This window comes from Clytia hemisphaerica, unplaced genomic scaffold, assembly GCF_902728285.1.
Source record: "Clytia hemisphaerica strain Z4C2 unplaced genomic scaffold, Clytia hemisphaerica genome assembly, whole genome shotgun sequence".
NCBI classification, from domain to species: domain Eukaryota; kingdom Metazoa; phylum Cnidaria; class Hydrozoa; order Leptothecata; family Clytiidae; genus Clytia; species Clytia hemisphaerica.
In genome coordinates, this window is record NW_027103917.1 from 3,543,188 (window position 1) to 3,566,490 (window position 23,303).

General features: G+C 36.7%; 2 protein-coding genes across 2 annotated transcripts in view; one reads left to right on the forward strand and one right to left on the reverse strand.

The window, feature by feature from the left end:
• LOC136809494 (prolyl 3-hydroxylase OGFOD1-like) overlaps nucleotides 1–23,303 on the reverse strand; it is a 629,446-nt gene that overhangs the window by 574,053 nt on the left and 32,090 nt on the right. The window lies entirely within an intron of this gene.
• On the forward strand, nucleotides 4,192–6,751 carry LOC136809540 (zinc finger MYM-type protein 1-like). Its single transcript, XM_067066081.1, has 3 exons — nucleotides 4,192–4,466; nucleotides 4,574–6,119; nucleotides 6,326–6,751. The coding sequence occupies exons 1-3, from the start codon at nucleotides 4,192–4,194 to the stop codon at nucleotides 6,749–6,751; spliced, it is 2,247 nt and encodes a 748-aa protein (XP_066922182.1).

The following is a 23,303-nucleotide window of genomic DNA, read 5'->3' on the forward strand; positions in this document are numbered from 1 at the left end:
CAATCTTCTCAGACAAGATCTGCAAAGACCTACACAAGAAAACACGCTTTGTCTGTGGAAAGTCTTTTCTTTGAAGTTTTTGGTAATGTTGAAGGTTCCAACAAGTTGTGGGAGATGTTATTGGAGTGGGTAGCTGTTTCAAGGATTGTTCCCCAAGTTTGTCAAACTCTCAATCGCAAGAAAATCAAGCAATCAAAAACGCCTTAGGTCAAGCTTTAGGGACGATCATGGAGAAAACTACAAAGGCAGTCAAAACAGTACAAGCATACTCAAGTGATGGAAAGGATCATGTCGAAACTCAATAACAATTCAGAAGAAAACAAGTCACATGCTGAATGGACCTACCAAATGATGGAAGTTAGATAGCAAGAAAGAGAAAAATGACAACAATCAGTCAGAAGATATAGTGTTTAGCGAAAATGCAAAACACATTAAATTTCATCATTGATTGTTGACAGGGGAGAGGGAAGGGGAGTAGGGAAATAAAAATGAAAGTTCCGGTTGCAAAAATCAGTTTTATTGACAACTGAATCATGTTTGATGGAGGGCATTGTTCTCAATAATGTTTTTGTGTGAAAAAACAAAGAAATGTAAGGAAAAGGTCCAATGAAAATCTGCAAAAATGGCGATTTTCGGCATATTTCCGGTATTTTTGGCCGAAACAAAAATTTTCTCAAAAAGCGGACTCTACCATGTTTTGGGCATTGCTAATACGCATCTTTGTGCAAAAAATCAGGATGAAAATTCGAGAAAATGTCAAAAAACCGGTTTTTCCGGCAATCTGTAATTTTGATGAGACCAATCTCAAAAATAAGCCGCACGAGAAACATGTTTTAGTTACCGTGTGGTGAATTTAATCGTCTGGAGAAGTTGGTTGAGCACTCCAAATAGGCTAGGTGGGCGTTGTGAATTTAAAGCTCTAATTTGTTTCTAATTAATATGAATTGGAGACATTACTAGTCAATGGTCTGTTTATAATCCTGAAACTTTTGAATGTTTTTGTTCACGTAGGCATAGAGGGCAATTTTTACCGTGAAAAGCACAGCTCAAAATCATATATTTACGCTGTGCCGACCAATCGAGATTCTATTCATCACGCAATCAGCGAAGACAAAAGTAACCATGACGACCATCCAAGATCTTGGATGAGCGTCATAGTCGATATTTTTATTCCCGTCGTTGAAAACACAGCTTACAAAAAGTCATCAATGCTTTGTAAAAAGAGTCAGTGATAGAGAATCATAACATAAAGTCTGTCTATTATTTCGATTCAATTAAAGTGACATTTCCATAGTCAAAAGTTTACTAATTACTGTTATACATTTGGGGGATATGTAAAAGATTTCTTTTGAAAGAAACTCCTTTCAATTACATTTGGAGGTTTCTGGGGAATTCGTAAATAGTAAACTGCATACTGATACAGTCTGCTAGACATTAATATGGTAATATTACTTAATCTTTGATTTTTTCTACAGTGATTAGATTGACACATGCGCGATAAAATTTCTATTATTTGTCTTCAGAGGTTACTATTTTCTTTGAAAACTTAACCTCTGATACTCAGGGTAGGCAATTTTTACTTCCAATAAATCTGAAATATATGCGCAAAACATGTATCTCTAATTAACAACGTAATGGAAATTTACCCCCGGCCATTGTGACTTTTGACCCCCCGGACAGCAGGTCTAATCTCCGGATAGGCATCAGCTGACCCCCTGGACATAAAAAATTACCCTCAAACAGGGCGAAATTACCCCTAAACAGAGCAAATTTACCCCGGACAAGGGAAATTCTGTAGATTTTCACTACCCTTCAAACACCCCCTATGTACGGACATTTTCTGGAAAAGCCCGTTCTAGGAATGCAAAACAAGAAAGATACTTTCCACCCAATTCGACCCATCTATCACAACCAATGGACGTTGCCGTTTTCCGCGGATTAAAAACGGACTGAAAGGATATCCTTACCGTATGGCGCATCGACGTGAGTGAATAAGTTGGATTTTTATCATGTCGAGTTCCTTTTGTCATCTATACGATTTATTTAGTCGATATTTGAAATATAAGTTCATCCATAACTGTCACTTTCACACATAATTTAATCCCACTCCAATCAAAATCGAAGTATAATAGCATTTTTTATGCCCTCGAAGTTTACACACGGTCTTCTCAAAAGCGTATGCTTGCCTACAGGGAAGGGTCAAAGGAAAGTGTACGTACGCAGTTAATAGCCCTTTTTTACTTGTAAAGTCATTTGAAAGAGAATGAAAAGAGAATTATTGTTCGTTTATTCCTTACAAAATACCAGCTGTTTCCCTCTCTTAGAAAAAGGGGAAACCCCAAGGCCAAAGTTTTTCAATAAACTTACAATATTTACGTAAAATATTCAAAATTTTCTTCAACCGAGGGGGAGGGGGGGATAAATGAAAAAGTACGTACTTACCAGGGGGTAAAGTCATTTGCGTACGCTTGCGTACAGGGGGGAGGGGGTACTCGATTTTCGAAATTTTAGTGCGTACGTACTATGTGGACGGCCCCTAGTGTGGTTGAAAAACCTAACAAAGTCCATGAAAAAACTGGCTGAAGTTTTGCATAAGAATAATATAAGCGACTACGCCTCACAAAAAATCAAATTGTCTCTGGGCTACCAGTGCGTCCTGAGGATATCACAACTTCTCCTGAAACTCAATCGTCAACAACGCTGTTCAATTAATATCGTTTATAACTTGCAAATAATTAGCGGAATGTCTATTTTTCCTTTCGCTTTTTTTTGATAGATGGAGCACTGCAAACAGGGTCTTCTTGGTGGCTGTCAATGGTAAATGTGCGTTCTTCTTTGGCTACGTTCGGGTTTTGGTTAGGATTTGGAATGTGTGACGCATTTGTAAGAGATCTTTGATTCTGTTTTGAAGTTGATTGATGGGAACAACTCTGATTGCTTAAAGATTGTAGGGAACAGCTTTTCTTGGTCGTCGAAGCAGTTGAAGATTGTGAAGAGCAGTTTTTCTTGGTCATGGCAGATTGAGTGGTACAGTTTTTCTTGGTCGTGGCAGATTGAGTGGTACAGTTTTTCTTGGTCGTCGCAGATTGAGTGGTACAGTTTTTCTTGGTTGTCACAGATTGTGTGCTACAGTTTTTCTTAACCGTCACAGATTGAGTGGTACAGATTTTCTTGGTCGTCGCAGATTGAGTGGTACAGCTTTTCTTGGTCGTGGCAGATTGAGTGGTACAGTTTTTCTTGGTGGTTGCAGATTGAGTGGCACAGCTTATCTTGGTCGTCGCAGATAGAGTGGTACAGCATTTCTTGGTCGTGGCAGTTTTACAGTGGCGTGGTGGCAGGGGGGCCAGGGGGGTCAGCCCCCCCCCCAGCGGAGCCCTTTTGAGAAGGGGCGCCGAAAAAAAAGGGGCGCCAAAAAGGATTTTTCAGGCGCCCCTAACGAAAGATGGGCAGTTGAAAAGCCCCTAGTCATCTAAAAAACTCAAAATTTCGCTGGCTCGCTTCGCTCGCACTCTCTTTTTTGTGTTTATGATTTAGTTTTTATAATATCAAATTCAGATTAATTTTTTATAAGAAAATAGTTGTAATAAGAGAAAACTAATTTTAAAGTTGTTTAGAGAGAAAGGAAGCAAAGGAAAGAAAGAAGTGACGCCTGCACCTATGTGCACTTTGGCTGTATATTTTGATTACCTAAAACAAATAAAAAATATCAGAAATGAAAAATGAAAACGGTGTGTAGTTGTAGAAAACTTTAATTTTATGTGGTGTGTTCAGGAGAAAGTTACTGAGTTGCAAATATGAGTGATCGTAAGCGAAAGAAAAGTGGTGCTGAAAACAGAAAAATAAAGAAACAAAGAACACTTGAAAATTCGACGCTTAGAGATAGTATGGCTAAATATTTTAAGAAAGCCCCGACCCCGAACAACAAACAACATCACCATGACGAAGCATCTTCGTCAAAAGAAACCAACGTAGCTTCAATTGTTGAGGCTACCGTTGATCCTGATTCTAACGTCAACAACGATGGTAATAGACAAACTTACAGTAGTACGGAACTATCCGAGAATGAAGAGGAATCGAACCTAATTGACGTACATAACCATGATTAAAAGCCTACCTTGTGAAGTTAATCCATCCTATTCACTTACTAACGAAATCGAAAATGACAATTTGTCGAATAACGATAATGATGAGATGGTCGATCCGGCTGATAACCAAGAAATCGATTCGAAAATTGATGATAGTGGGGCTGAAAGTGACACCGAATCCATAAATGAGTCAATAGCATCATCATCTAACTTGTACGAGGAGATACTTGATGCATCAACATTAATCGGAAAATGTCTTACATATGAAGAAAAAAAGGAAACTCTACAAAAACTACCGTGTCAACCTTCAAAACAAGTGTTATCTGAGAGAGAAAAGAAGATCGGTAAGAAAGACCGTTATTGGGTTATTGTTCTGCACGTGTATTTTATCGAAAAGATGGAAGTAAACGTTGCTGGTTGACTTATTCGTTGGAAAAGGATGCTTTATTTTGTTTACCATGTATGTTATTTTCTGACTCGGTCCTTAGAGGTGAACAACAGCGCAAAAATCAAGGTAACGCATTTGTGGAATCTGGTTTTTCTAACTGGAAAAAACAATTTGAATCCGTCAAAAAACATGAAGAATCGCACTCACACATCAATGCGAAAGTTGCACATGCCATGTTTCTACAAAATGTGACATTACAAGATATTCTGGCCAATCAGGATAAGGAACAAGAAGCTGCGAGAAAGAAAAATGTTGATTCGAATAGAAAGATCTTAGAACGGATTATTGACACTGTATTGCTATTAGGAAAGCAAGAATTAGCTTTTCGTGCCCATCGTGAATCCCTTTTTAACGACCCTTCTACCAACGTTGGGAACTTTTTGGAAATACTCAAATACTTGGCTGTTTATGACGAAATTATAGCTGCCCACCTCGAAAAAGTAGAAAAGGAACATCGCCGCTTAGAGAAAAAGAAGGAAGGCACTGTCAAAGGTGACAAAGCTCACAAGTTTGGAAGAGGGTCGAAAGTGACATTTTTAAGTAACGATATTCAGAATAAGTTGATCGATATCATTAGCAACGAAATAGTGAAAGAAATCGTGAGTTTGGTTCAAGGAAGTATCGCATGGGCTATCATCGCAGACACTACCCCAGATGTTGAAAAGCATGAACAGCTAAGTTTGTGTGTCAGGATAGTCGAAAAGTCCGGAAACGTTAGTGAACACATACTCTTTTGCACTCGTGCTTTGGGAACTACTGCAAAGCAACTGTTATTCCATATCACTGAAAAACTAGAAAAACTGAAAATATCGTACGAAAATTTGGTCGCTCAAACCTTCGATGGAGCTTCCAACATGTCAGGGAAGTATAATGGGTTGCAAGCTAAACTAAAAGCTTTAGCTGGAGAGTATGTGATTTACGTTCATTGCTATGCCCACTCTCTAAATCTCGTACTCGGAGATACTGCGTTTGCATCTATAGAAATTGCCAAACTCTTCAATAAACTGCAAGCTCTTTACAAATTAGTTTCTAAAAGCCAACCTATTCATGAAATTTTCGAGCAATGCCAAGCAGAACAGAAGTTAACGATTAGATCGTTGAAAAGAATTAAAACCGTGAAATGGAGCTCAAGAGAATTCGCCCTAGAAGTGTTTTTAGATCGTTATGATTCGATCCTTTTACTATTGAATAGGGTCAAAGATGGCACGTCTCATCCAGCCGATAAAAGGCAAACAGCTAACGGATTACTCGAGGGTTTTCTAACAAAGCAGTTCGTTGCTAGCGCGATTCTTTTTCGTGAAATCTTCGGAATTACAGGTCCTCTTAGCCGAACCTTACAAAGTGTAAACATTAACTTTGATACAGCACTGAAACATCTAGACACTGCTGAGGCGAAACTCAAATTACTCCGCAAAGATCCAAACATTATCCTCGAAGCCGTAGAAAATGAGTTACCAGGCGTGGAATGGAAGGAGGAGCGTACCAGGAAAAAACGGAAGCTGACAGACGAAGAATCTGACGATACACCACCGCCAAATGCAAAAGAAAAATGGAAACGAGATGTGTTTGGTGTAGCCCTTGACAGTGTAACCAACGGAATTGTTGATCGGTTTTCTAATAACAGACACATTTTAGAAACATTTGCATTATTTTCACCGAGAGGATTTTCAACTTTAAACAAAAAGTATCGTACTAAAACCGAGCTAAAAGAGAAGACGATCCCGACCGTTGTGCAGCAGAGCTTTTGAGCATTGCAAATGTCTTTGAACGTTTTGACCTAGACTTAATTCAGAATAGATCTGATACCAGTGTGCGTTCAAATAACCCTCCTGGTTTCGCCGACAGTGAGAGTGATACCGCCGATGACCTACACGAAATTGCTGGTGAGGAGGTCGACGATACTCGTAATGCTAAAAGTATTGCCGACTGCCTGTCCCTTCTAACAGACCAGCGATATCAACTCATTGATGCTTTTCCAACCTTGGTGCGCGCGTACGCAATCGCTATGGCAATATCAATAACTTCATGTTCCGCAGAACGTTCATTCTCAACTTTGAAACGTGTTAAAACACGACTTCGTTCATCAATGGTACAAGACAGGATTGAAGGTCTGATGCTCATGTCGATTGAGCGAAGTATTTTGTTAAAACTTAATCGTCAGAAATTAATTGATTTACTTGGGAAGAGCTCTAGTTTGCTTGGAAACCTTCTGTTGTAACTAGATTTACTATTTCATTTTTCAAGCTACTTATTATGATTAATACTTTCCACAAGCTTGTTCTCGGCGTTGTGTTGTTTGCTCCAACGATATTCGTAACGAAAATAGTCATATTGAATCACCAACCAATGGTCGTAGTTATCCTGTTGACAGTTCTTTATCGTGTTCAAACTGTGGTATCTATTGTATTTCGTGCTCGTGCTTATCACTCTATGTTGGTAAAACTACCACAAAATTTGGTCAAAGGTTTAAGGAACATTTCCAAAAATCACGAACCTCGGCAGTTTTGGAACACTCGAAAACTTGTAGTGTTGGTAAAGAGAAAACTGACTTCTCAGTTCAGTACCTTGAAAACATGTACTCTAGAGGAAAGTACTCTTTGTCTGAAAGGGAGTACTTATGGAATGAACGTTTAAGAGGTGTCCTGAATATCCAGAAAACGTTGAAAAGTTAATTTGATAGTTTGATTATTTTGATTTTGTCCTTATACTTCGTCTCATTTTATCATTTTACTTGCACTTTTAATAACCTAATTTTTATTTATTTTTAGAACACTAAATAATTACTGATGATGATATTAATATATCGAAACATGTTTAAAAATAAAAATTAACATTACTCCTGTCAAGTTCGTTCGACTATGTCTTGCTATTGACTTATTATTATGATTAATCCTAACGGAATATCTTTTGTTATTTGTTTCTAGGAAATTTGACAGATCCCAATTACATAAGTAGGGAAATCAAGTTTAAAATTCCACTAATGTCTCCATTTTGTTAGTTAATAAGCTCTACGGTTAATTTTCTTAGCTCTATTTTTTATTTTTGGATTTCCTTGTTTCTTTTCTATCAACACTTTGTATGCCTTTGTACTATACTAAAGAAAAAAAAAATATTGCACAATAAACCAAAATTTTCTAAAATCGTATTCGTAAGGAAACGTAATATAAAAAGAAGGGGCGCCAAAAACAAAAAGCTTCTAAAAGGGGCGCCAAATTCTGCTTGGCCACCCCAGAAAAATTTTCCCACCACGCCACTCAGATTGAGTGCTACAGCTTTTCTTAGCCGTGGCAGATTGTGTGGTACAGCTTTTCTTGGCCGTGGCAGATTGAGAAGGGAATTGTCCATATCGGTTAGACGCAACCGATATGGCCACTACCATGCCAATAAGCACATAATGATTTTAATGACTGTAATTTGGCTGAAACATCCTTCCAAGAAGTCTGTCTATCGATTAAAAACATCAAAATAAAGATCAGTGCCTTTTTACAGGGAAACGTCCATATCGGTTAGACGCAACCGATATGGCCACTACAATGTCAATAAGCTCAGAATGATTTCAATGACTGTAGTTTGGCTGAAGCATCCCAAGATGTCTTTCTTTTGATTAAAAACATCAAAACCAAGATCGGTGTCTTTTTACAGGGAAATGTCCCTATCGGTTAAAGGCAACCGATATGCGCATTACCATGTCAATAGGCTCAGCATGATTTCAATTCTCAACTTTTCTCAACTTCAGTTGAGCTAGAATCTCAGAATGTTTGTGAGTTTGTGAGTTTGTGAGTTTGTGAGTTTGTCCACAAACTTTGGGGCAGCGTAGAGAGCGGAATAATTGGTTTAAGGAGCTTAAATTTGGCACACGCCCTCCTTATGTTAAAACTTAAGGGTAGATTTTCCATATTTTGGAATTTCGTTTTTTTCGCGAGTTATCCCCATTTTACCGGGATTTTGCACTTATTTAACGTCATAAAAGTCAAAATAATTGACGTCAAATATTTTTTTAAATGCTAAAAATACAAAGATGGAAAAATTTTCAATCATGTTGAAAAATATTTGACGTCAATCTATCTAGGTGCCAAAATAAAAGGTTGCTCTACACACAGAAAAAAATTCTTTATTCTAAATTTACCTACGACTGAGCTTTCTCTAATCCTTCTGAGTACTCATCGCTCTGGGTTTTATAATTGAACCTTCCCTTTCCTGAGTGACCATTAAAGAAAGTTTTTTTCACCCGGGTTCGCAATTTAGCTACCTTATCCCGAGTATCCATCACTCTGGGCTTACAAGCAAGCTTTCCCTACTTATGAGTGCCCATCACTTTGGTTTTACAACTGGGCCTTCTCTTATCCCGAACGCCTATCACCCTGGGTTTACAATTGAGCTCTCTCTTATCCCGAGTAACCATTACCCTGGGTTTACAATTTGAGCTTCCTTAATCTCGAGCGCTTATCACCCTGGGTTTACAACGAAGTTTCTCTTATCCCGAGTAACCGTCACCCTGGGTTTACAATAATTGGACCTTCCTTAATGACGAGCGCCTATCACCTTGGGTTTGCAACGGCCTTCTATTATCATGAGAGCCCATCACCCTGTTTAAAAATAGTGTTTACAATTGTGCCTTCCACTTTCACACGTACACTGAAATTGAGCCCAGTGCTTTAGCACGTTACAGTAGTTGAGCTAGAATCTCAGAATGTTTGTGAGTTTGTCCACAAACTTTGGGCAGCGTAGAGAGCGGAATACTTGGTTTAAGGAGCTGAAATTTGGCACACGCCCTCCTTATGTTAAAACTTAGGGGTAATTTGCTCAATTTTTTTAATTTCGCTTTTTTTCGGGAGTTATCCCCATTTTACCGGGATTTTGCGCTTATTCAACGTCACAAAAGTCAAAATAATTGACGTCAAATATTTTTTTTTTAGATTAAATGAATTTATTGACGTCAAATATCATTATTTAACTTTTCAAGTGTCAATGCCTTAAATTTTTCTACTTGAATTTTTTCAATTTAAATATTTCATTCCGATTTTTGTTTATTCCCGAAATTGCCTACGACTGAGCCTTCTCTAATCCTGCTAAGTATCCATCTATCTGGGTTTACAATCTAGCCTTTCCCTTTCCTGTGAACGATCGCCACGTAGGCTTATCAACCAAAGTTTACAATTTAGCTCTGCCTTATTCCGAGTAACCACCACTTTTGGATTACAATTTTAAGCTTTCCCTAGTCCTGATTACTCATCACCCTATGGGTTTACGACTTAGCCTTCTCTTATTCCAATCACCATTCACCACGGGTTTACAATCGGCCTTCTCTTATCCCTAGTACCCATTGCCTTTTTAAAAAAAGTGTTTACAATTGGGCCTTTCACTTTCCCACGTATACCGAAGATGAGCCCAGTGCTTTAGCACGTTACATTGACTATAATTTACCTGAAACATCCATCCAAAAAGTTGTTCTTTTGATTAAAAACATCAAAACAAAGATCAGCGCCTTTTGACAGGGAATTGTCCATATCGGTTAGACGCAACCGATATGGCCATTACCATGCAAATAAGCACATAATGATTATAATGGCTGCTATTTGGCTGAAACATCCTTCCAAGAAGTCTGTATATTGATTAGAAACATCAAAATAAAGATCAGTGCCTTTTTACAGGGAAACGTCCATATCGGTTAGACGCAACCGATATGGCCACTACCATGTCAATAAGCTCAGAATGAATTCAATGACTGTAGTTTGGCTGAAACGTCCTTCCAAAAAGTTTTTCTTTTGATTAAAAACATCAAANACTGACTGTAGTTTGGCTGAAACATCCTTCCAAGAAGTCTTTCTTTCGATTAAAGACATCAAAACAAAGATCAGTGCATTTTTACAGGCTAACGTCCATATCGGTTAGACGCAACAGATATGGCCATCACCATGTCAATAAGCTCAGAATGATTTCAATGACTGTAGTTTGGCTGAAACATCCTTCCAGGAAGTCTGTCTATTGATTAAAAACATCAAAACAAAGATCAGTGCATTTTTACAGGGTAACGTCCATATCGGTTAGACGCAACCGATATGGCCACTCCCATGTCAATAAGCTCAGAATGATTTCAATGACTGTAGTTTGGCTGAAACATCCTTCCAAGAAGTCTGTCTATTGATTAAAAACATCAAAACAAAGATCAGTGCATTTTTACAGGGTAACGTCCATATCGGTTAGACGCAACCGATATGGCCATCACCATGTCAATAAGCTCAGAATGATTTCAATGACTGTAGTCTGGCTGAAACATCCTTTCAAGAAGTCTTTCTATTGATTAAAAGCATCAAAACAAAGATCAGTGCATTTTTACAGGGTAACGTCCATATCGGTTAGACGCAACCGATATGGCCACTACCATGTCAATAAGCTCAGAATGATCTCATTTACTGTAATATGACTGAAACATCCTTCCAAGATTTCCTTCTGTTGAAGAAGAACATCAAAACAAAGGTCAGTTCCTTTTTACAGTGAATTGTTCACATCGATTACACACAGCCAATATGGACACTACAATGTTAATGAGCTCAGAATGATTTCAATGACTGTAGTCTGGCTGAATTATCCTTCCAAGAAGTCTGTTTATTGATTAAAAACATCAAAACAAAGATCCGTGCCTTTTTACAGGGAAATGTCCATATCGGTTAGACGCAACTGATATGGCCACTACCATGTCAATAAGCTCAGAATGATTTCAATAACTGTAGTTTGGCTTAAACATCCTTCTTAGAAGTCTGTCTATTGATTAAAAACATCAAAACAAAGATCAGTGCATTTTTACAGGGTAACGTCCATATCGGTTAGACGCAACCGATATGGCCACTCCCATGTCAATAAGCTCAGAATGATTTCAATGACTGTAGTTTGGCTGAAACATCCTTCCAGGAAGTCTGTCTATTGATTAAAAACATCAAAACAAAGATCAGTGCACTTTTACAGGGTAACGTCCATATCAGTTAGACGCAACAGATATGGCCATCACCATGTCAATAAGCTCAGAATGATTTCAATGACTGTAGTTTGGCTGAAACATCCTTCCAGGAAGTCTGTCTATTGATTAAAAACATCAAAACAAAGATCAGTGCATTTTTACAGGGTAACGTCCATATCGGTTAGACGCAACCGATATGGCCACTCCCATGTCAATAAGCTCAGAATGATTTCAATGACTGTAGTTTGGATGAAACATCCTTCCAGAAAGTTCTGATTTAAAAACATAAAAACAAAACAAGTCAGTGCATTTTTACAGGGTAACGTCCATATCGGTTAGACGCAACCGATATGGCCACTACCATGTCAATAAGCTCAGAATGATTTCAATGACTGTAGTTTGGCTGAAACATCCTTCCAAGAAGTTTTTCTATTGATTAAAAGCATCAAAACAAAGATCAGTCTATTTTTACAGGGTAACGTCCAAATCAGTTAGACGCAACCGATATGGCCATTACCATGTCAATAAGCTCAGAATGATTTCAATGACTGTAGTCTGGCTGAAACATCCTTTCAAGAAGTCTGTCTATTGATTAAAAGCATCAAAACAAAGATCAGTGCATTTTTACAGGGTAACGTCCAGGGTAACGAATTATCCTTCTAAGAAGTCTGTTTACTGAAATGTTTATTCCTTCGTAAAAAAATGCAATTTTAGCTATTTACCCCTTAAAACCTACAAAATGTTTTTCTTGAATAACTTTTTATAATATAGTCCTTTTGGTCTCAAATTTTGAACAGTGACTCACTGCAAAGTTACTAATTAGATCATTTTTACCTAAATATTTTCAAACCTGTACGTTAAAATGAAATTAGACCTATTTAGACCCACACTATTACCCCTTAAAACCTACAAACATTGTCCCCTTGATCACTGAAACTTACTGAAACTGTGAAATTGCAATTCAGGTGCTGAACCGTATTTCAATTGATCAAATACTTGCTAGAAATCCATTCCCAAAACAATATTTGTAGTTTTCAGGATTTCACGCCCATAACGCAATTGCACCTGTTTTTTGTCCAAAAACGGCTTTAAAGGGTCAAAACTTTTATTAATTTATTATTGACGTATGTCACTAATATTTTTCTAAATCTACATCAAATTTGTGACATTTTGGTATGCAGTATGACCATGTTTTGAGAAAGTCAATTTTCAGATTTTATTGGCCACTACCATAAATGAGCTTTAAAATATAACTTTGGGAGCCTTACGATTTCTTTGGATTATAACTACAGTATGTGGCCTCCAAAACGGCGATCAAATTTGAAATTTCTCTCAAATCTAGGGGAAAAGAGATTTTACAAAAATGTTTGCTGCATGAAAACCTTTAACATCTCTACTTTATTTCCCAAAAGTTCTTTTTCAAAATTTTCAATTTCAACAATTTTTTTCTAATGGCCCCCAAAACGGAGGTTTGAAATTTTGGCGATTTCTCGAGATATCTTTAAGATAAGAATACAAAATTTTGACCATAGTTTTGAAATATGATTTAGAGGGTTTTGGGCATAAATTTATTTGATAAAATTTTTACAGTAAACCGCTGGTTGTCAAAATGCAGGTTTGGGGCCCCCAAAACGGAGGTGTAGCTAAAATCAAATCATTAAGCCCAGTGGTAATAGGGGGAAAAACTATGAACATATTTGTGTTTTCCCTTAAATTTACGACCCGATGGATGTAAAATTTATGATTTTTATGAAATATTATAATTAGATTAGAATAATTTAGAAATTTTCAAAATGACAATTTTGATTTAACAACGTCTTAATCAAGTTTTTGAAAACAAAACTCTTTTGAAAAAAGTTCATTCATGTATGGAATAAGCTGTGAAAATTTTAGACAAAAAGCTTAACTGAAACTGAAAATATTAAGCTTTAAAGATATTTTTCTCCTGTATTTTGCATAAAAAATGACAGAATTTGCCGTTTTTGCTGATTCAGCGAAAAATTTTATATATAATGTCAATTTTTGTTATAAACTATTAACTTAAGGTGATATGAATAGAATTCCAAGATTTTTTGCTGTTTCTCATATTTTGAATTTTCGGTTTTGTCAATGCTGATTCTAGGGCTCCAAAATACTGGTTGACCTTCAAGATGCTATATCTTTTACCCAGCCTCTAAAGTCACAGATGTTTTTGCATTTTCTGAACGGCATTAGGTGTAGAAAGTTTCCTATACCCCGTTTTCATAACTTATTTTCAATATCCAAGGAGCTAGAGTGAGTTATATGCAATTTTTATCTAATTTTGGTGTTAAAATATTTCCTTTAGACGCAAATATGTTATTTTGAATCCGTCTCAAACCAGCAAAAACATGCTCATTTTTAAGTATAACCATCATTCTTTCAAAATAAACAAAAAACGTTTAATTCTGATAAATCTACAAGTCAGAATCTTCATTTTAATGAAAACCTCCGTTTTGGCGGCCGTCTCCGTTTTGGGGGCCATATACTGTATGGAGAAGAAAATGATTTTTTTCGTACAAACCATAAGTATAGGTACCTAAAAAGTATAGGTTTTATGACCTTAAATTCATTTGTGCAATCTCTAGGTCCGAAAAACTTGAATCTTTGGAAGGATTTTTGATAAAATTTTCAATAACTTCGAAGTTTACGAGATTTTGCGACAATTAAAATTCTTGAAATTAGGTACTTTATGAAAGTACCTATATTAGAAAAAAGTGAATAATACAATATTAAACTAAGTTTGGTGGTCACCGCATGGCAATGTCAACCAAATGTTCAAGCCTCCTCAGGCTACGTTCTCTCAACCGACATTAACTCCGCATGTTACTGGCCAACAAATATTACCTCGTCAGGCTAATGTTTACAGTATCTCAAAGACATTGAATCCTCGAAAGAAGTGGAAGCAGGTACAATCAATAACGAACCAATTTTGGAATAGATGGTCGAAAGAGTATCTGGCAACATTGACCACTAGGACGAAATGGCGAAAGAAAAGTTCTCCTGCACTGAAGGAAGGTGATGATGCTTGAGAAGATTCTTGTCCGAAGTCAATGGACCCTCGAACGAATCAAAGAAGTATTCAAAAGTTCAGATGGAGAAGTACGAAAGGTTGGTCACTACAAAGGACAGTACATATACTCGACCAACTACAAAGATTTCAAGATTGGAGCTGGATTCAACCAGCTGCTGAAGTCAACCAATCAATGTTTGCGTTCACTGTTTTAATTTGTGTGCTTCCTGGGCATGAAGAAAGAAGATCAACTGCATCAGAATTCCTCTGCTCACCATCAAAATGTCGAATATGTGTGCTTCCTGGGCACGAAGATAGAAGATAAACTATATCAACAAAGATTCTTAATTACATCATTACTATCATCAACTTGGAAGCATAGTTATTATCTTTTACGAGGCTTTGTACTGATTATGACGTCACATTTTTTATTGCCTTAGGGAAATCAAGTTGTGATAAAAACGGTATTTTGGAAATAGGAAAATTTGATATTCTGTAATTTATGAAGCTCTATGAGAAGGATTAAGCGTTTTGATATGGATTTATTATAGAAAGAGATTTTGTAAGCCAAAGGCTTTTTCAGTTTCAATTCACTTAAGTTCCTTTACAGCAATGTTGTTGACTTGTTTGATTAGAAAATTGAACAAAAACTTGATTTCATGAATAGCAAACTAACCTGGCGTGGATAACTGGAGCAAGGGCGTGTCTGGTTTAATTACTCTCAAGGGAAGGACTGGTGAAGACGTCTTTGCTGAAATAGAAAAAATAGTCAAGTTTAAAAGGATGTCAGTAACTACGTCACGATGACATACCATATCACCACAAGTAGTTTGATGGCAAAATGGACGAGTGCAGTCAACTGAAATTGTTAAAGTAAGATAAGCACAAAAGAAAAGAAAAAAACACTTACTAGGTGTTACCAGCTGAAAGGTTGCTCTGTTTTGATTTGTTATCGACGTGGTGACAGATCTTCTTTCTGAAAAATGTAAATATAAAATGCTTTAAAACTAAAAGTCAAGTAAATAACCATCAGGTCACTGCAAACATACATAAACAAATTCTGAAAAGTTTTTATCAAGGAGTCAATTGCTTACAAAAAATCTGATGGTAGGTCATATTCTGTCAAAGAGTCCAAAGTTGCAATTCTCTTTACTTTTGGAGTTGTAATCTCGTCAATCGTCGCTTCCATTGGCCGTTTTCGATTTTCAGTTTCTAAAAAAGGGAAGAAAAACATAAAATAAATCATCGTTTCCAAGGCATACGAAACACCTGTAAAATTGGGAAATTAATGGGAAATAAGTGTGGGAAAACAAAAGAAAAGTTACTAGTTAATGTCAAGTGTACACTAAATTTAAAGGAAAATGTATCATTGGAAACGCTTTTTAAACCTGATGCAATATATGCTATAGGATTTCATAGTATTCTCACCAGAAAAGTTAATGATGTCAGATAAGTCCAACGTTAATATGTCTGACGGTAGAATCGATTCGATGTATTGAATGTCGCTCTTGGATTCAACTAAAACAAAAGAAAATTACCATTTTATTTTCATCAAATAATCCTAGGCGGACGATGGGAAGGTTAATTCATCAAAAATTGCAGTATTAAAACAAACACATACCTATAGTTGGATTGACAGGTTCTTCGTCGTCACCTGAAATATAAACGTGATTGGTCCGATTCGACTTCACAAAACGGATTTCAGAATCTGAAAATAAAACATAAAAATTTGCAAAGGAAGAATAAGACAAGTGATACTTTTATTTACCTGGTTATGCATTTAACACATATATAATTGATATCTACGTGAGCGTGACCATTAAAACAATCATTCAGAACACAAATAGTGACAATCTATTAAAATTAGTCAATTGTTTCTTATATAAAAACTTTTAGAAATCAAAATTTCATGCTCTTGAAATATTCTTTCATATTCAAGACTTCGTGAGCAAAAAAAACATCTATCTCATCAAAATATTGAGTAATTTGGCTAAGAACATTGATGTATGCTTGTCAATAGTGATTCTTATAGATAAAGATGCGTTTTTTGAGTTGAAAATTAGTTTTTTACATATCTGCTTTTACCTACTTTCATGCAAAAAATCAGAAAAAAACAATGATCCAATATTTCACAAAGTCCAAAAAACCCAAAAGCCCAAATTTGCCCAAAAGCATTTTTTTTCAAAAATTGGGCTCCGTCACATTCGAGGGTTTATAGTTATGCATCTTTGTGCAAAAAAATCATAAAGAATGAAAGAGCCAATCTCGAGAAAAGCTAATACCTAAGTAATTGGTAATGTGCTTATTTAAAAAAATGTCGAATTTGGCCAGTTTTTCTATAAAAACACGCCAAACAACCAAAATTTCATGTCTAAATACAGATATTCTTTAAAAGTCAGCCCTCGTGAGCAAAAAAACATCCATCTCATCAAAAAATTCAGTAATTTGACTAAGAACATTGATGTATGCTTATTAATAGTGATTCTTATAGATAAACATGCGTTTTTTGAGCCAACAAAATTTTTTGCAAAAATCTGCTTGAGCCATCTTTTAACTATGATGGTACCCTACTTTCATGCAAAAAATCAGAAAAAATTAATGATCCAATTTTTCACAAAGCTCAAAAAACTCATTTTTTAGCCGTTTTTTGGCTGAAATTTGCCCAAAAAATCGGGCTCCGTCATATTTTAGCCACTACCTTTTTGCACCTTTGTACCAAAAATCAAAAGAATCCTATGATTCAATCCTGAGAAAAGTTGGTAACAGACGAATGAACGAACGAACACAGGTTAATTTATAGGACCTCCACCCCACCGGGGTAGGTCCAAAAATGAGTTTTCAAGTTGAGACTGTCATATGGGAAAATGACATAGAATGGTGCACCTTTTCAGATTAAATAGCCAAGAAATAAAGCAAATTGAAAACAATCTTACCGTCACTGTCATTTTCCTCGCCATTTCCAAGCCTGGAATCTCTGTTCTCATCGCAAGAGTAGTACTCATCATCTGAAATGTAAAATGAGATACAATAGAATGACAAAGTACGTCTTGACATAATACAAGCTAGAGAAAAAGATCATCATGGAATCAAATAATAGAGATTTCAGATAGGACGTAAAAGTAGTCTTACCATCCCATAAGGAATCTGGTGTTGTTGGGATCGGCGTCACCGGTGTCATTGGCGGTCAAAGGGGCGCGCGGTGGACTGAAGGCGAATACAGTGCTCGCAACGTCGGCACTGCTTCTTTCCTCCATACCTTCTTGACCTTTGAGATGAAAAAAATTGAATCAGATTCATCCTAAAATATTGCATATAGACTAGGTGTCTCAATTTTGGTGCAAAATAGAAAGAATTCCAGTCAAATGAATAGAAAATGTGAGTTGAATCTTATCGAAAAGGTTACACAAAGACAAACACCATCAAAGAAAGTACCAGTCATCAAATTTATCAATACAGAAAGGCAACATGTAAAGCTCTCACGTGTAAAGAACGGTGATGCTGTTTCTTGTAAAATGGTGTTGTCGCTGGTGAAGTTTGATTGGACAAGGTCCCCAATGGACTGAACGTTTGAACATGGTAGCCTTGACAGAGAGAAGAAGATAATTTGAAATGGTTTTTAGTTCTGTTAGTATTAAACCTATACCCTTACTTTTGACCCCCTCTTCCTCTTAATTTGGTCAAAATTAAAAAAAAAGTAACGAGCACTTCTACAGTCCATACGTCTGAAAGCAGAAAGTTTACCTGTTTCAATTCCACCATCTTCCTCGTCCGTAGACCCGGTGCACTCTATCAATTGCCTTGCTTTTTCTTCCGTCATGTTGATCTTTAGTCTAGCGCCCGCACTGACGTCATGGGGTCGCTCGTAAAAAAGTTCTTCAGGTTGTATCAGATCTCTATGGATCACCAGCATGTTTACCAATCACATCAAACACTCAAAAGAGTATTCCAGCATCCATGCTGGTGCCGTCATGTCCTTTGTTTCCAGGCACCCTCGTCGATTGAATCAAATTTTGGCAAAACCTGGCAGGTGATGTAGATGCCACCATTCATCTTTGTTCTTCTTCGCTTTTGGGTTTTCACAGCTTGGCTAAAGTAACCACCTTGTAGAATAGATTTGAACTATAAAATAAGTTAACGTTAACTAAATTCCATAATCGTTATCATACAATGACAGGTTTTGCTAGATAGTTTGGTCTCCTCAGCATATCTAATATCAGAAATTAAACAGAAACAAGAAGCCTGTTGGCTTGAAGGCCCAGCAAAAAGTAACATGTTGAAAGCGAGCGTGCAAAACAGCAAATGTATGACCCTGTTGACATGGATCAAAGTGAAGACAGGGAAAGTTTTTCCAAAATCACCGCTGTACTTCTCATTGGTTAGACGCTTGAAATTTTATTGAATGGTCTCCTACCAACCAGGTCTACAGGCGCAGGTTCACCCGGTTAAATACTCTCAGGTACCGTGAGATTGGGTAACTTGCATCACTGGAGGCTAACATAACATGCATAGCCCTCAAATGAAAGACCTGACTGGTCATTAAAATACAACTACGCAGCTCCGCTTGCAGCTCTACTCTACCATTTTTTTATTTAATTTTGTATTATAATGGCCAGGTCTTTCATTTGAGGGCTATGCATGTTAGCCTCCACTGACGCAAGTTACCCAATCTCACGGTACCTAATAGCTGGGGGGTTTGGAATAAGCGGGGGGAGGTTGGAAAAATCTCAAAACTTGATAAGCGGGGGGGGGGGTGGAATAAAAATGTCCTAGGTGGAAAGTTAAATATTAATAATAGTGAGTGGGCGCTTTTTAACTAATTAGGTGCACTCGCGTATCCAGGGAGAAATATCCCTGCAGGCATGTTAGTTGGACCAGACCGTTAACCAGAAAAATAATCTTTAAGAAACTAGACGATGAAATAGTTTACGGTCTGCATATCAAGGCTAATAAAATTCATGTGATTTAATGTGAGTTAACAGTTAAATGTGAAGATCCAGAAATGACCATTTTTACTGCTCATACATTGTAACCATGAAAAATGTTTTAATCTAGTTCAAATTTACCCATGAGCTGCATTTTAGTGTCCATTAACAGATTCAAGAATCAGTTTATACTTTAAATAATTATGTGAGTCGAGTTTGAAAAATCAAGCCACCGATCGTTTACAGCAATGCGACAGATCCCGAAATGACAATTTTATTGCTCCCGAAGGGAGCCTATGTTGCTTCACGAGGCCGTACTGGGGATCGATCTGGCGAAAAATTGTTCAAGAAAACGGGACGATGTAACCTAGTGACCGCATCTACTAAAATATTGCCGTGTGGTGAGCTTTTAAGCTAGCTCGACCGCGCGAACAGATATTTTGCGTTTTTGGCGCTCCAAAGTCATAGCTTGGAATACAACAACACCGCGTGAACAGAAATTTAGCGTCTTTAGCGCTCCAAAGTCATAGCTTGGAATACAACAACAAAAAGCAACGAAGCAACTTGGGACCAGTTGGTTTCAGATTCAGAAAGTAGAAGGTATAATCCCATATACTGTTCTGCAACTTTGATAGTAAGTATAATACTATTTTCAGATAGGAAAAGTAATGTTTCAGATAGGATGTATGATTGAAAATTATTTTAAAGAATTTCTCTTTGCTTTGTATCCTTGCTTGTTGTATATCAGGCATCAGTTACTTTACTGTTACTTTTGGGTAATTATTATCAGAATAAATTGGAAAAAACCACCACCATTAACGAACCTTTTGTTTATCTCCAGGCGATGTCAATTGAATTCAATTGATCCAAATTTTCGTAATTGAACTATCAAATTTTATCAAACAGAATCAAACTGTAGGTGTTTGGTTACTGAACCTGATCGAAGACGACCCTGTCGAACGAAAGAAATATTTCTATCCCCAGACAAACAAATTGCGCTACCAGATAAGTGAACCACGCGGCTGGATAAGTGAACGTGTTGTCACGAGTTAACACAAGGCCGACTAAGTTCGCATGAAAGCAGGCAGAATAGGGATGGTGAAATTGACGCCCATGTGTGATCGCCCAATTGTTTAAGTACGTCTCGCAGACCACGCGTTTAGTCCGGGGTAATTCTCAAAAAGTAATGTTAAAATCCTCGGACACGCAACAAGAAAATCCCTGGAGTCCGGGGAATCAGCAGTGTCGTTCGAATATAATTCAACTTTACCAGAATCTTTTAGTTTCGTGACTGTTCGATTTGGTTGCGGTAATCTAACACCTATTGTTTGATAATGTTAGATTAGATTGGTACCCGTGAAAAAGGGTAATTTGCATCATTTGAGGGAAACTTTACATTGCCTCCAAACTGCAGATCTTTCTTGGTCTGCACTTTGTCTAAGCTAAAATGTAAATTAAATGTTTTTGAATTTTGAATTTTTACAATTTTATTACCAGAAAGCTCTACTATTTGGAGGCGATACCAGTTTCCCTCCAGTGATTACCCTTTTTCACGGTAATCAAACAGTCTGATTGACATCACCTGGATATTTATTACAAATTATCTATTGACAGTTTCTTCTTCTCTATTCCTATTTCAGCTTTATGGTTTTGCCTTCCAGCCTTCGTTCATTCACCATGACATGTGACAAATACCATATTAACCATTAAAGTAGTTTTACACGTTGGATGTACCGTCAACTGCTTTAAAGCCAGATTGACATTATATGTTTTTACGAGGTCTGAATCGCTGCTTCAAATACGCTGAGTTTGCACAAAGATAGCAGTTGTTCAACCAATCATCAAACTTCATTTTGATATAACATTTTAATGACAAGAGAGTTTTGACTTCAAAATGTTGAACAAGAATTGGAATGAATTGTCTGCGTTTTTAATGGAGCTGTGCAATGTTTGTGCAATGGGACACCAAAACAGCTATCATTTTAACCGAACCTCCACAGAATCATCTTTTTTGTACTGTCCAAGAAACATGGAAATCTGTTTGTTGTTGAAGAGGATGTGACGATAGAGAGAAAAAGCTGACCAGAAAGCAGTATGTCCCATGTTATCTCAAGTAATCCCAAGTAAGTTCAAGAAACGATACGCCAACCACAAGTCATCCTTCGCCAACGAAAAGTACGAAAAAGAAACTGAACTTTCCAAGGAGATTTGGAGGTTGAAACGAAAGAATCGTGCCCCAAAGATTACTTGGAAGACAGTCCGTATATGTCCACCGTTCAATCGTGCTTCGCTGAAATGTTCACTCTGCCTTAGCGAAAAATTAGAAATTGCCACATTCGACCAACCCGAGAAACTGTTAAATTCAAGGAATGAACTGATCTCGAAATGTCGGCATGTGAATAAGTTCACCCTCAAACTCCACGACACCAAAGACTGAAATGACGTCAATTGCTTTGACGAAGACTCTACAGTGCACAGTATATTTTTGTAAACTTGAAACGAATTTTTTGTATAGAATTTTTGACTGAAGATCGCGACGAAAAGTTGCGTGAAACTTTAAGTATCAAACAATTCTTATCTCAACTTCAATTTATTGTGTCTTGGAAATTATAAATTCATGTTTTGTTATTTTTATTTTTGTTATTGTTGTTTCAAAGAAAATGCTTTTGAGAAGAAAGTCATTCTAAATATTTCCTGAATATTATTCCAAGACCCTGCCTATAAAACGTGAAAAGCTTTGTGATTCAAGCTTTATAAGGTATCTATTAAAGGTGGCATGTTTAGTGCAAGCTATGGCTGAGAAAAATTGAATACTTTGCAATATCACTGTATTTCTGACAAAAATAAACACGGCATTTCGCCTTTTCTGAATTTTTAATCAATCACTGTCAAATGCCTGTCATCGGGAGCATCATAGCGAAAGCTACTTGCTAGTTTAATATACGTGTAGAATCATGAAAAAAGTCCTAATCTTGTTCAAATTTACACAGGAGCTGCATGTTAGTCTCCATTAACATGATTCCATAATCAGCTTATTTGAAATAGTTCTGTGTCGAATCAAGCCACTAATCTTCAAACGAGACAGATCCAGAAATAACCATTTTCATGCGTAGCATCATGGAAAAAGCTCCAATCTTGTTCCAATTTACACATGGGCTCCATTTTAGTGCCCATTACCAAATTCCAAAATCAGTTTACTTGAAATAATTATGTGTTGAGTTTGAAAATCACACCACGTCCCACCTGACCACCGTTAGTTTTGTTAACAGCCTGAACAGCGACAGATTCAGAAGTGACTGTTTTCTTATGTAGCATCAAGAAAAAAGTTCCAATCCAATCTTATTCAATTTTACACATCAGCTGCATTTCAGTTTATTTACTTCTATATCAGAAGCCATTATTTCCTAAAAATTTATACCTTAAGGGAAGAAATTTTCGCGAGAAGAAATTTTCGCGGAATTTAATTTCGCGAATCAGAGTTTCAATATGGCAAATTTCGCGAAATTTAATTTCGCGAATGAGCCGATTTTAAAAGTTTCACGGAATTTAATTTCGCGATTGAGAAGAAGTTATCAACTTAGATTAACTTCTAAGCATCACGGAGTTGTTTATATTTGCTTATATTAGATAAAAAATACACGTTATAATGCTTAAAAATCAATTGTGTCCATCTTTTTTGGTAATACCTGGTCAAAAACAACAAAATAAAAAAAGAAGGAAAAAAATCGAATTTCACGGAATTTAATTTCGCGATTTAACAATTTTGGTGTGTTTCGCGGAATTTAATTTCGCGAATTACGCCCAAATTCGCGAAATTAAATTCCGCAAAAATTTCTTCCGCGAAAAATTCTTCTCGCAAAAA

Coding starts and splice junctions, on each gene's coding strand:
- LOC136809540 (XM_067066081.1), top strand. CDS start 4,192: ATGGTCGATCCGGCTGATAACCAAGAAATCGATTCGAAAATTGATGAT. Junction 4,467..4,573: donor TGGGTTATTGTTCTGCACGT/GTATTTTATCGA, acceptor CTCGGTCCTTAG/AGGTGAACAACAGCGCAAAA. Junction 6,120..6,325: donor TTGGTGTAGCCCTTGACAGT/GTAACCAACGGA, acceptor GACTTAATTCAG/AATAGATCTGATACCAGTGT.